Source organism: Hyperoodon ampullatus (assembly GCF_949752795.1).
Source record: "Hyperoodon ampullatus genome assembly, chromosome: 19".
NCBI lineage: Eukaryota > Metazoa > Chordata > Mammalia > Artiodactyla > Ziphiidae > Hyperoodon > Hyperoodon ampullatus.
In genome coordinates this window covers 54248652-54263717 of record NC_136932.1, presented here as the reverse complement: position 1 = coordinate 54263717, position 15066 = coordinate 54248652, and the positions used below count along the sequence as shown (strand labels likewise).

Genomic DNA, 15066 nt, shown 5'->3' with positions numbered 1-15066 from the left:
TTTTTTTTGCGGTATGCGGGCCTCTCACTGTTGTGGCTTCTCCCGTTGCGAGCACAGGCTCTGGACGCCCAGGCTCAGCGGCCATGGCTCACGGGCCCAGCCGCTCCGTGGCATGTGGGATCTTCCCAGACCGGGGCACGAACCCGTGTCCCTTGCATCAGCAGGCGGACACTCAACCACTGTGCCACCAGGGAAGCCCCCTCTCAATTTTTATGTTGCCTGTGTTCTCATCTCATTTTTCAAAGTTTCTACCGACTGTGAATCAAAAGATAGCCTGCTAGGTGACTACTTTGTATGCTCTCAGAGAAGACTGAGGGAAGGCCTACTTCTCCTTAAAGGAAGTACCCATTTCTTTACTCTCTGATCAGTAAAACACCTTTTATCAGGACAAAGTTTTTCATCAAAGATTATACAAATAATTCTTGAGGGTACTATTTATTAAACATAGTGAGCACTTTATATACAATTGTTATTACTATCTACTTCTTTTTTTTTTTTTTTGGCTGCATTGGGTCTTCGTTGTGGTGCACGGGCTTCTCATTGCGGTGGCTTCTCTTGTTACAGAGCACGGGCTCTAGAGTGCAGGCTCAGTAGTTGTGGCGCACGGGCTTAGTTGCTTCGCAGCATGTGGGGTCTTCCCGGACCAGGGCTCGAACCCGTGTCCCCTGCATTAGCAGGCGGATTCTTAACCACTGCGCCACCAGGGAAGTCCTTTTTTTACAGTTTTGAACAATGCTTCTGTGAGCATTTCTTAGTGCAAGATAGATGAGCACATAGTGGAACCTAGAATATGATAAAAGGGACAACATAAAAGAGGGAAAAGGTGAATAAAAGAGAGACTGGACATAAGTAAGATAACCTTCATTGTGATAAGTTAACTTAGTTTTTTGTCTAGGGTCAAATTTTGTCTAGGCAGGTGTGCCTGTGGCCCGCCATGTCAGGCTACTCACCTCCCCAGGTGTCAGGGAAAGAATTATTTAGTGTTGACCATTACATCTCTGGTGGTGAGGTTTAGGATCAGTTTTATACAGGTTTGAATGCTATACTGATGACTGAAAGAAATACCCCTTTCCCCAAACGGCTTCTAGTCTCAGTGTAACTGTGGAATGGCCCAGCTGCATAAGTGTGCCTTTGGACTGTGGTATTTTTAGTATAGTATATCATGGTATGACAGTCCTAAGGTCCCAGAGAGAATATAAGCCCTACCTCCAAAATTTATTGTCATTTTAAGAGTAAATAATTCCCCTCCCTTGACCAGAAATAATTATTTGTAGATTTATTTCTTGGACAGTTCTGGAAAGTAATCATTAGTATCACTGGGTTTAGGGAAAGGTATCCCTATTACCTATTCCTAAATCAAAGGGTTTGTCTAGTTATATATGAAAATCTGAATAGATGTAACGAATCAGTTACATATTCTGAAAGGTTAGAACAGATAATAGCCTTGAAGAAGCCTTTTGGTTTATGGTATGTTTGGCAAGAGGACAGAGAAAAGGTTCTGAAAAAAGATTAGGCATGTAATGGGGTTTTTCACTCTCTGATATCCTAAGCTGAAGTAAGTCAGAGGACAGAACCAAAGAACCAGGGGACTTTAGAGCTTCAAAGGCATTACGTTTTTTGCAGTCTTTCATTCTTGCTCTCTTTCTTTTTTCTTAAGATTTTAAACTTATTTTTATTTAATTTTAGATTTTCTCCAATGAGAGAGACCTGGACATATTTCTTAAAGAGCATGACCAAGTCTAACTTGAACATCATGATTAAAATGACATGTTCTGATATTCTCACCAAATAGAGGATGAGAATTCCCAGAAAATAACATTAAGTGTATGACTCGTAACAAACCATATGCAGAACATTGGCTCATTGTCAGGTTGCCAAAGTCTTATTGGAAGACAAAGTCCCCAGTTTTACCACACAAGAAAATTTCCATAACTCAGTCATTGAACTCGGGGGATGGGGTTAGCTGGAGCAGGCAGGGACTTTTTACCAGATACAGAATGTTCCGTGCTCCTCTTTGCTGTCTTCTATTTCTAAGTTAACTTGACATTTGACCTCAAGAGTCGGACTTGCCTGTGGCAAAAGAGATCATTTCAACCAGTGAGTAATTAAGTGCTTGAATCTTAGTGTTGTTTCTTGTTCCTCACTCTGTAAGTGGTCAGAATGAGCTATATTGGTCTGGACTTTTTCTTCTACAGAAAGAAAATCTATCCTTTCATTTTATTTTATTATTATTATTATTTTTTTTTTTTTTTTGGCTGTGTTCGGTCTTCATTGCTGCATGCGGGCTTTCTCTAAGTTGCGGCGAGAGGGGGCTACTCTTTGTTGCAGTGCGCAGGCTTCTAATTGCAGTGGCTTCTCTTGTTGCAGAGCACAGGCTTTAGGCACGTGGCCTTTGGTGGTTGTGGCACGTGGTCTCTGTAGTTGTGGCTCACGGGGTCCAGAGCGCAGGCTCAGTAGTTGTGGTGCATGGGCTCAGTTTCTCCGCAGCATGTGGGATCTTCCCAGACCAGGGCTTGAACCTGTGTCCCCTGCATTGGCAGGTGGATTCTTAACCACTGCACCACCAGGCAAGTCCCTACCCTTTCATTTTAAAATACACAAACCTGCTTTATGTATTTGATTCTCTTTGACTTTTTTTGATCATTGTAAAATAATCAGAAAAAGTTATGGAAGTGTGGAACACAAATAACTGTATTAATCGGAGGAGGATACAGAGGTTTTAAGACCCCAGCTGCTGAGAATCAGTTGTACATGCTGATTTTAATATAATCTTCTGTACTTCAGGTAGAAAACTCCTTCTTTTTCATGTCCTCTTCCTGTAGTTTGTCTTCTCTTTTGACTCTTAACTCCTTTGTATTTTTCTTATAGATATTGGGAGGCAGATAGTTAAAGGTTAAAGCAAGAACTCTGGAGTTAGACTGTAAGGTGAGAAATGGACATTGTATTAGGAAGTTACTCTTAACCATAATTAGAGCATTTCTGTAGAATGATGAAAACTAAAACCCAATTATATTAACCTACATAGTGGGTAAAGAAAAAGTCAGGCTAAGGTCATACCTGACACATTTTAACTGTTCTATAAATACTTGTTGACTAATTGAATTCATTTATTCGTTATTAGGAGAGACCTCTGTGCATTTTAGGCTGAGGGAAATACTCTGGTTAAAAGCTAGAGACGGGGCTTCCCTGGTGGCGCAGTGGTTGAGAGTCCGCCTGCCGATGCAGGGGACGCGGGTTCGTGCCCCGGTCTGGGAGGATCCCACATGCCGCAGAGCGGCTGGGCCCGTGAGCCATGGCCGCTGAGCCTGTGCTCCGGAGCCTGTGCTCCGCAGGGGGAGAGGCCACAACAGTGAGAGGCCCGCCTACCGCAAAAGAAAAAAAAAAAAAAAAAAAAAAAAGCTAGAGACGGAAAATACAAATGAAGAAAAGGAAGGACGTGGGTTGGATATAACATTTAGTAAGCACTCAGTGTGCCAGATGCTTTACATTTGTTTTTATGGATATGCATAATAAAACCTATAAGGTACTTACTATCACTGTCTTCATGGGGAAACTGAAACATATTTAAATTCATGTAAATGGTAAGAGCTGTAAGGAGATAGGATCAAAAGCCTGAGTGGTTTGATTTATTCTCCTTAACCACTTCTTCCTTCAAAACTGGAATGAAGGGACTTCCCTGGTGGCGCAGTGGTTAAGAATCCGGCTGCCAATGCAGGGGACATGATTCGAGCCCTGGTCTGGGAAGATCCCACATGCCGCGGAGCAACTAACGCCATGCCCACAACTACTGAGCCTGTGCTCTAGAGCCCGCGTGCCACAGCTACTGAAGCCCATGCGCCTAGACCCTGTACAAGAGAAGCCACTGCAATGAGAAGCCCGTGCACTGCAACAAAGAGTAACCCCTGCTCACTGCAACTAGAGAAAGCCCGCGTGCAGCAACGAAGACCCAACGCAGCCAAAATTAATTAATTAGTTAATTAATTAATTAAAAAAATAACTGGAATGAAGATTTCAAGATCTTTTGAGGTGGAAAAGACGGACATTGAGAGAGTGCTGTAGAAGTCAGTGAGGTAATCTTGAAGTTGGGAGATTTGGACGGGAGTGCTAGTTTCAAATGGCTGCCTCGTGAATGTGATAGGGAGTCAGCATGAGTTCTTTCTGTCTACTCTCCTTGTTCACACTTGTAGTGACCTGGCACAGCTGAAACTAGTTACTACCGGTGTTACTTTGAGAAACCTACTGGGTTTTGTACTGTAGGTTTAAATGCATTTTTTTTTTCCTCTCCCTCTCATCACCCTTCTAGATTAAGTTCATTGAGAGCAGAGATCCTGGCTTTTGTTTTTAAGGTTATCTACTGCATTTAGCGAGTTTCTGCCTAATGGTTGGAGTAACTAGATTTTTCTTGATGAGTTTAAATTCCTTTTCAGTACTGTCACTTTTTTTTTTTTTTTTTGCGGTACGCGGGCCTCTCACTGTTGTGGCCTCTCCCGTTGCGGAGCACAGGCTCCGGACGCGCAGGCCCAGCGGCCATGGCTCATGGGCCCAGCTGCTCCGCGGCATGTGGGATCCTCCCCGACCGGGGCACAAACCCGTGTCCCCTGCATCGGCAGGCGGACTCTCAACCACTGCGCCACCAGGGAAGCCCAGTACTGTCACTTTTTTCACTCACACTCAAGCCACTTTGAATGATATAAAGGCCAGTGAGCTTCCGTGCTATTTCACCTTAAATTTGAAATTCCGCAAACTATTCTTTATTCTTGACCTTTGGGTCTGCGGGTCCCTGTTGCTGATTTCTTTCTTTCTTAGAACTCGGGGGGTCATCCAACCAGCCGCAGATGGATTTGTCACCATATAAAGCTGCCATCCGTGTGTCATTTTCTGTAACAAATCCGTTGGTTTTTAACAGGGTTTTGTTTTAGCAGTCAATCACTTTTACTTGGTTCTTGTGGACCCACTTCTTTAGCTCGGCCCTCATTCGTTAACATAAATGCCTGTTGGGCTTCTATTGCTCAACTCAGAATCCTGAGATGAGGTTTTGTTTTCAAAAGCTTCCCTTTAATGACAGCGTATTTCAAAGAGTATGTGCTCATTGTAAGGAGGTCTTACCTTCATCCTGATTCTTATAGAAAACAATTCCAAATGTTCATAAGCAAGTGCAGGGCTTCCCTGGTGGCACAGTGGTTAAGAATCCGCCTGCCAATGCAGGGGACGTGATTTGAGCCCTGGTCTGGGAAGATCCCACATGCCGTGGAGCAACTAAGCCCGTGCGCCACAACTACTGAGCCCGCGTGCCACAACTACTGAGCCCGCGTGCCACAACTACTGAAGCCCGTGCGCCTAGAGCCCATGGTCCGCAACAAGAGAAGCCACTGCAATGAGAAGCCCGCGCACTGCAAAGAAGAGTAGCCCCAGCTCACTGCAACTAGAGAGAGCCTGCGCACAGCAACGAAGACCCAATGCAGCCAATAATAAACAAATAAATAATTTTTTTAAAAAAAGAAAAGCAAGTACAATTGAGGGTTACTTTTTTTGAAAGATGCCTATGATGGAAATATGCTGTGAGGCAGTAGAAACAGTACATCTGATGTTTCTGGATAAAGCAGTGGTCTTCCTTCTACACAGCCGCTAGGAAACTGATGGTGTCATGTGTTTATAATTCTACTCAGCGCACAATGGACTAACTTGAGTACAAAAGAGGTTTTAATAATTTGAAAGGGGCACAGCTGTGAATGAAATTCAAGATGTTTTAATCCCAAATCCTGAGGTTGAATCACAACGAATTTTAGATGGTGCCAGAGACGATATCAATTCAAACTTATATATATGAGAAAGCCCTAGATTTTAACTCTTTCATTTCAGTCACATGGGATTACTGGATCCCATTTTTACTGGGTTAAATATGTTTATTTGCAGCCAACACCAGTTCATTTACTTGTCATATTCCTGGGTTAATGGATTAATTAGGGATCAATTTGTATCTTTTTTTCTTTTTTCTTTCTCTAATCTCTGAGGACTGAAAGGCTCTAAATATTAATGGATGTTAGCATGATGGCCTTTGGCTTCTTCAGAAAGATTGTTTGATAAACTACTTCCCCTCTGCCTTGCCTGCCTCTTTTCCTGAGCAGTCTACCTAAGGAGGAAAGACTTTTTTTTTTTTTTTTTCCATTTGCAGGGAAATCTATCATTGTTGAATCAGGCCAGGAGTCTGAGATCCATTCTGAGTCACTATGAATAGAGTTCTAGTATTGGTCGGGGGCCCCAGGGAAACTGGTGGTTAAATACTGTGAGAATCTTTATCAGACAGGAAATGACAACTCATTAAAGTACTAACCGTTAAGCCTGTTTAGATCCTGGCCTCCGTGCCCAGTGGGGGCAGGGCCGGGGGTGGGGTTGGTTATAGCGGTGTGGTGTTTAACTCTACGGTGTTTGACCAACATGTGCACGTTTCTGAAAACAAAGAATTATTTATAAGACTGTTATCAAGAAAGGGACTTGCTAAGCCATATTGTCACTGAACTTCTACCTACCGTACTGTCATTGCCTCTTTTGTTCAGAAGACAGATCAGCATGTAATGGAGGTGGGATAGGGAGGGGCTTTTATTTCATCCCTGAAAATATATCCTACCAGTACCTTAATTGTAAAATTTAATCTCTTTAGCAGAAGAGCCTGTAGCTTCAGTCTAGAAGAGTCTGTTTACGGCTCTACTTACTTCTCAGCTCCCAGGACAAATCTCAATCTCAATTGATAGAATTCTCTGGAGTCAAATTTGACTTATTGATTTACATTTACATACAATGATCCTCACCCAATAAAGAAAATTCTAAAGACCCTGATATTCATTTTAAACATAAATATAAGTTTAACTGTGGGCACAGGATTTCAGTCTCTTGAGATTTGGCTATTCAGGTTCTTAAAGGCCCTCTTTATAGTGGCCTATAGGAGCCACTATAAAGGATGGAAGGATGAGCAAAAGAGAGACACTTAATCTGGATCTTTGTAGAAATAGCTTTCTTTTCTCTAATATGTTACCTAACAGTTTTGCCTTGAGTTGGTCTGCTAACTAAGCCTTAAGATATTTTTGACCTTTTGGGAACAAGGTATAGTATCTGTACCCCTTGCAGTTTAGTTTCCTGGTCTAAACCAGTGGTCTCCACCATTGGAGTGGGACTAAAATAGAACTTCTATTTATATTTATTTTCATCTTTGTTATTTTCTTTTTTGTGTATTTTTGTAACGTACATAACATTATTATGGTAGTATATGTACATATAATTTATATGGCTATACATACATGGAGGATATAGCTTACCATCAGTCTGATTGGCACTCCCTCAGTCCACATATCAGAAGATCACAAATCATGGATTACAAAAATAAGCTAGGGTTAGAGTAAGAGTTCCATGGTACAAAAGGGGCTTACAGTGGGCATGCTGCAATTTATTGTTTTTTCTATGTCTCATTAATCAGAAATATTTGCTAATGATAGCATGAAAGCTGTCATAATTAGTAAGACATTTAGTAACAATTTAAAAATTTTTAAGATTTCATCCATATTTTATCCATTTTAATTTGTATTTGTACATTTTACTATTTGCGTAAGTATTATACATCTATCAAAAATGTTCGCAGACCATTGGTCTAGGCTCCTCTGCCCTTAAAAGCTGCTTTTGGTGCTGTCAAAAAGTAGTCTACTTCAAAAGATGTCTATTATGCTTTCTGAATTATAGCAGCAGTAGACTTGATTAAACCTTTCCTTTCCCTTTCTTTTAATACTACCCCTGACCTGAATCTTCTTCTAAAAACATTTTCTCACATTCATAAGCTTTCTGTGGTTTAACTAACCACACCCTGAGAGTGTTATTTCCATGTTCTGATTAATCATTAGAGGAATGTTAAATAAATCAGCCTCAAAGTACTGCACAAATAGTGAAACGAAGGTTAAAAAAATTTTTTTTGCCCATACTTTTTTTTTCTAAGAAAGATAAAGGCTTACTGCCCTATAGCCTTACTAGGAATCCATGTCAGACAGTATGTTTTCTGGAACGCCAATGATATGACTTACACAATCACATTAATGCTAAGATCTTCCAAAAAAATGGCTAAGAAAGCAGAACCTGTATTAAAACTTTACTTTATTAATACCTGTTTAATTCCCATAGGCATTTCCACTGCTTAACCTTGCTTAGCCCTGTGTAAATAGGGCTAAACAAGACAAATCAATTTTTTAAAAGTTTTAAGAAGTTTATGTTACTTCTATGTTATTAAGCACTGTGCCCCAGTTTTATGATGGCACATAATAATAAAAAATACTCATCTGGGTGGAAAAATCCAAACAGAATCATGAACAGGAAAATTTCAGGTCTTTTAATAGCAAGTCCTAGATTGATGGCTCTGTCCGTGATGGAGAAGAGATTCAAAGTAAATCAAATGGTGTGTTTTTATATTTATAAAAAATACTCATCTGGGTGGAAAAATCCAAACAGAATCATGAACAGGAAAATTTCAGGTCTTTTAATAGAAAGTCCTAGATTGATGACTATGTCCGTGATGGAGAAGAGATTCAAAGTAAATCAAATGGTGTGTTTTTTATATGTGGTGAACCAATTTGTTTGAGAGTTACAAAATTTGAAAGGAGTCCCTTGAAAACAGAATAACAATGACCGATGAATTTTTTGGAATGGGTGTATGCTCCTAAAATGAAAATGTAAGCATTGTGAAAAACTGGAGTACTCACATCACCCACTCTATGCAACCTCTGCCAATTGTGATGCTTCCTCTGGTAGATTTTCTGGCTTTTTGTGGGAACACGATGCAGACCTTTATTTATAATGAGTCAATATGGGGAGAGTTTAAAATACAGATTTCTTATCAGATAAGTGATTTCCACAAACAGAGTCACAGATGCATTAAAAAAACATAGAAAAATAATAGATTTTGTTTGCATAATGGTCAGGGCCCTTGACAGAATTTTGCAAAGAAGTTTGTCTTGTTTTTGTTTTAACACATACTTAGGTATATAAGCATGGCAAAATATTGTTCCCATGAAACCACTTTTGAGCTCTGAGTGGGTTTATTAGACTTATGTGGAATTTTTTCTTTACTTTTTTTCCCTCTTTTGTTTGCATTTTCTGAGGTGTTCTGTTTGTTTGTTTCTTTATTAAAATCAGTAACAAAAGTTCAAAAATTGCCATTAGAATAACTTATTGGAAATTTGTTTCTTCATGAGTTATATTATCTGAAAAATGTGTGTGCCAAGAAAATAAATATCAAGATATTACTATCCACAAAAATTTTTTTACCCACTATGCTGAAGGTCTACAGCAAGGAAAAGTAGATGAGATCAATTTTGTTCTTGCTTTTGTTTTCCTTTGTTTTTTCCTTTCTTCTTTAAGGCTTTCTCACCTAGAGAAAATGGCTGTTTATGGCTAATTTAAGTATATTTAAATCCAACCACTGACTGGAAAATAGTAACTCTAATACTTTGAACTTAATCAGCACCTAATGGCAGATGGAGAACTTCACCCACCCACCATGGGTTGAGATGAGGGTCCTTAGCCAGGTGCACAAGGTACTCTGAATTTAATGGCTTTCAGAAAATGGCATTTAAGTTATTTCCTGAGCCAACTATAAAAAGACACTGAACTGTGATGCAAGTTATTCCTTCCTCATGTGTGTACCTTAAATTAATCCTAAATGTCAGAATGGACTCTTACCTCTGTCTGCTGCTTGAAAATAACTTGAGGGATGAAGTCGTGAGATGGTGTTATTGTTTCTTTTAAATGTATGTTAAGAGTGAAAGCTGTAATTTCAATTTTTATCTAAAGAACTTAAAGAACTTTCATGTTAATTAAGAAAACTTTAGTATAAGAGTGCTTTGTATAAGCTGAGGCATGTGTGGCCTTAAGCCATTGTTTGTAGTCATAGAGAAATGAAAATAAAACTAAAATTTTGATGAATATATTTAAAAAATTAAGAGGACCTGACAAATAATTCATTATGTAACACTTAATACCTAGTTTTCAAATATGTTAACTTTTTAGATTTTTTCAGATCATGTGGCATTTGTTCATAATAGTTTTGGTTAATATATTGCTGTTAAAACTTTTAACTTCTCTATTTTCACCTGTTCCTAGTCTCTTATGAAAAACTGAATCTCCCATCCCACCACCAGAAACTCTCTAAAGCATTTAACAAACACCATAGCCCCTTGAAAAATTAATCTCTGCATTAGCCCAAGATAATTCTTTGAAAGTTACACATCATGTAAATGTGTAATGACATATATTCTCTATCAGCTAAAAAAGTAGGTCTTAATGGACTTAAAATGGCAAATCATTTATGGTTTCCAGTTATTTTGAAGGGAATCTAGAATGATTGTTGCCAGTCCCTTCCTCATTCCCCTCAACAACAACAGCAAAGTAGAACCTTTCTACCATTGGGTCTTGGTTCTTAATTTTCTCCTTAAATAATGGCTTGACCCTGGAGCCCAAGAATGATTTGAGGAAAACTGTAAGCCATATTTTTGCTTAACATCAGTCTGAAGTTAGAAGTCTGAAGAAAGAACAAGACACATAATGGAACCCAACTCTTGGAGGACATCAAAAAGGGAATTTTCAAGTCATTTCTTGTACAACCTAGCTGTTCAAATAAGCATACAATCATTGCAGCCTCTCTAAATGTTTTTTTTAACTTTCAAAAAAAATGGCTTGACTATAGCCATCCTTGGGAGTTTAAAACAATGACATAAGTTATTGTTATTAAGGGTGAAAGAATCAATCTCTGGGAATTCCCTGGCAGTCCCGTGGTTAGGACTCAGCACTTTCACTGCCATGGACCTGGGTTCAATCCCTAGTCGGGGAACTAAGATCCTGCAAGCTGTGCCTGCAGCCAAAAGAATTTCTGAAGGAAAGTTCTTATAAATCTGTAATCTTCAAAGCCAATCTTTTTGCGCATTTATTTTACTGGATTTTTTTTTATATTCATGTGGTTTATTTGAAGTGTAAGTGGATGAGCTATTTGCATTCCTTTATGCATTATATAAAGAACTACCCAAGGGAAATCTGTTTTAAAGAGAAAGTTTGTACTATTGTTGCTCCTTTGTAGAAGAATCATTACTAATAAACAGCAACAGAGCTCAGAGACAGCTCTTCTGGTTTATCGTACTAATGTAAGGCCACGTAAAAGTCTATGAGAGGACTTAACCCACAGTCTCCCTCCCTTCTCCGTCTTTTTTTTTTTTTAATATTTACTTATTTATGTGGGATCTTTAGTTGTGGCATGCAGGACCATTTTTTAGTTGCGGCATGTGGGATATAGTTCCCCGACCAGGTATCGAACCCAGGCCCCCTGAATTGGGAGTGCAGAGTATTACTCACTGGACCACGGGGGAAGTCCCACTTCTCCATCTTTGATGTCTGTCATACAGGTCTTCTGGAATCATCAATGCACTCATTGCCTCTACTACATATGTCTATCCAGGCCTTTTTACATATCCTTCAGTATTCATTAAAGGACTTTAAACAACTTCACCCCACACTGATCTCTCTTTTTTCCCTTCAATTTCTTTGGAATATATCTTCTGTACCAAAAAGTTGAGAAATTTATTATTGACTTATAAATTCTTTTGTTTGTAAATCAGGTCGTGTGTGTGTGTGTGTGTGTGTGTGTGTGTGTGTGTGTGTGTGTGTGTGTGTGTGTGTGTGTGTGTGTGTGTGTGTGTGTGTGTGTGTTTTGAATCCCTGTAATGATTTTAAGTTCTTGGACATAGACTATTACTTGCAGTTTTTTTCTTTCCCCATAGTACCAATTACAGTGTTGGATATAAAATAAGGACTCCATTAAGGGTGTGGTGGTTGATAATTAAAAGGATCAAAGAAAAGTATCAGCCAGCAGTTATGTATTTGTTCACCTCTTGTAAACACAGTAGCAAGAAATGTCTCTTCCTCTACGCCTGCTTTTTGTTACAGAAAGCAGCAACTGAATTGTTCTAGAAAAAGGGCAGTGAAGTTCATTTAATACTTACTTAAAAAAGGAGAACATAAGGCACTGTTGCAAATACATAAAATACCTTTTGCTGGCCCCAGGAAAAAGATTGGGCTCACTTAGCTTTTAGCCCTATTATTATCAGATGAGAAAATAAAGGGTATAGAAAATAGAGATGTTTGGTTTTCTGAGTTGCCCCAAGTTACCATTTTTTTTAAATGCCTGCAAGCATTTCTAAAACGGGAGCCTGGTACCTACAGTTGCCAAACCGGTTTAACAGCACTATCTCCACATATTCTAGGTGAGAGGGAGCTCTGAGTACATAGACTTATCAGAGATCACTGTCCCAGTCATCTCAGAACAAGTTGTTTAGTAAAATGTAGTGTAGTTTCTGTGCAAACCACCTACCATAAGCCACGAAGTGATTCAAGGTTCGCAGTCCCTTCTTTGTTCCTTTGTTAATCACTGACTTCTGACTAGTGGGAGGTGCCTCCCAAATTTGCTAATGCATTCTTTTTGGATAAGGATGACGCACAGATTGTCCTAATAAGGACTTGGATTGAGAAAGGACCGCCCCCTCTGAGAAGATGGGACAAGTCAGAGAGAGGGCGGGCAGTTTCTTTTTCAACTAGGGATGACACAAGCATAAGTCATTTCCTTATTAATCGGTTCAAACCAGTTCTTACAGGAACTGGTGGTGATAAATGTGAGACTTCTCAGAAGTCATTCATTTTATTCTTTGTACCACACCAGTGTGCAGCATCAGCTGAGAGCTGGCCTCACTCTGAGAACTAACTCTTCTACTAGAAGGGACTCTCAGCTCCTATTTTCTTCTTAAACATTTGGAGGGAGAGCTTTTTCTCCTTTATGGGGTTGTGAAAGGATGAATTCTGATCCATTGAAAAGAGTTCATAGGATTTCGCCAGCTCTGCTGCTTGTTGTTGGTTTTTTTCCTCCTTCTATCTAATCCCTGCTTTTTGAGTTGAGGCGGTAAGTGGATTTTTCTTTAACATTTTTCCTGCCTTTCTTCCCAAATGTATCTTTTTCCTTGGGTTATTGTACCCTGCTTCCAGTGCTGTCCCTGGCATAGGTCCATCTCTGCAGAAGCCATTCCAGGAATACCTGGAGGCCCAGCGTCAGAAGCTTCACCACAAAAGCGAAACGGGCACACCACAGGTGAGACTTTCCTCTATCTTCTTCTCTTCTCCCCACCCCCCACAGTTTCAGGGCGAAGTTACATTCACAGCACTCACTGGCATTTTTAGGCAAATAGAGTGAGGTTTGTCAGTCTTAGCAAAAGTTTGAGGCTCGGTTTACTCTCTACTGGCAAATGTGCCTTTGTCTAGATCAGAAAATGTATTGATAACTTCTATTTTGTACATCTTCTCCCAAAAACAAGCCTTGGGCTAATAGAAAATAATGGATCTGTTATGTAGAATGAGTTATTACCTTGATGTTAAATGATTTATTTATAAGTAGCAAGTATACTTTCCAAGTGAATTAAAAAGTTAAAATTTATAGCATAACAAAGTATTGGACTTACTGAGTTCATTTGAATATCTTCCTTCATTTTTGCTCTATTTTTCTTTTCACAGATGGGAAAATAATTTTTTTCTAATATAAACCAAAGCTGTTAACATAACTGAACTTAAAAACTTAATTAAGTTAAGCCTGCCTTTTCTATAAACAGTTCTGCAGCAAAGGAAATGACTAGAAGAGGATGAGTAAGCAATAACCTGAAACGGGAAACTTGAAGGAAGCATAGTGTTTTCCTTGTTTGGTTGGGGATTTTTTGTTTTTTTGTTTTTTGATGGCCTTACACTCTTTACCTGGCCCTTTGCTGCCCTCAGTTGACCAAACATGACTCCAGAAATAGATAACATTTATATTTTAAAAGCTGCTCCTAATCCTGGAACAAGAATATATATACATGTAACTATCTTGACACTACTCTCTGCAAGTATCTCCATAGTGACTTCAGATAGTAAGATTTAATCAAAGACTTTATGTAGTGAAAGATAAGAGATGACTTCACACCCACCCCATTCTAAACTATATGAATCAACACTGACTTTATATCTAACAAAGTGAAATCTTAATAGCTGGGTATAAGAAGGCCTGAATGTAGATTTCACAGTAGCTGAAGACACAAGACTTTTCATTTTTAATTCTTTAGGCTTAATAAGTTGTAAGCTCCAGGTTCTCATTATTTTCATTAAAACATGGTAGGTGGTCCCCTTTTTACTGCTGAACTAACGAAGCATTTCTCGTGGATTGTTCTGCCTTTCTTCCTGCAGGGAGAAAACTGGTTGTCCTGGATGTTTGAGAAGTTGGTTGTTGTAATGGTGTGTTACTTCATCCTGTCCATCATTAACTCCATGGCACAAAGTTATGCCAGACGAATCCAGCAGCGGTTGAACTCAGAGGAGAAAACTAAATAAGCAGAAAAGTTTTAACTGCAAAAATTTAAATGGACGGGTTCTGCCTTAAATTGGGAGGACTCCAAACCAGGAAGGAAAATTCCCTTTTCCAACCTGTATCAATTTTAATTTTTTTTTTTCCCCTGAAAGCAGTTTAGTCCATATCTTGCACTGACATACTCTCCCTTTGTTAAGGTAAGGTATCCACCGTCAATTCAATCCAAATTGTATTTTATTAGGGTGGAATGTGATATTAAGCAGCAAACTTAACAAAAACTGGCCTTCTATTTGTTATTTTCAAAGGCCCACATGGTACAATTAAAGAATTCCGGACACCAAAAAAAAAAAAAAAACGGTTCCTAAGTATGTCAAATATGTCAAGCTTTTTAGGCTTGTCACAAATGACTTCTTTGTTTTTCTAAGTCATCAAAAGTGTATATAAATTATACTAGATTGGATAACAGTCTTGCATGTCTATTATGGTAAAATTTAATATGCCATCTTGCCCAACCCTTCCTATCCCACCTTTGAAAAAAGGACATTTTATGATGCATTGCACACCCTCTTGGGAAACTGATCTTTCAATTTTGAGACAGTATAAGGAAAATCTTGTTGGTGTCTCGCAAATGAGCTGACACCATTTTTTATTCTGTATATTTAGAA

At 39.1% G+C, this 15066-nt stretch overlaps 1 protein-coding gene across 3 annotated transcripts in view; it reads left to right on the top strand.

Moving 5' to 3' along the window:
• VMP1 (vacuole membrane protein 1) overlaps positions 1-14756 on the top strand; it is a gene marked incomplete at its 5' end in the record, with an annotated part of 103575 nt that extends 88819 nt beyond the window's left edge. For all 3 annotated transcript variants that reach the window (XM_079725875.1, XM_079725873.1, XM_079725874.1), the window contains 2 exons: positions 13057-13159; positions 14281-14756. In XM_079725875.1, the coding sequence (XP_079582001.1) occupies positions 13057-13159; positions 14281-14424 (247 nt within the window). In that variant the 3' untranslated portion in view covers positions 14425-14756. The remainder of the gene's footprint in view (positions 1-13056; positions 13160-14280) is intronic.
• Between the last annotated feature and the right edge of the window lie 310 nt (positions 14757-15066).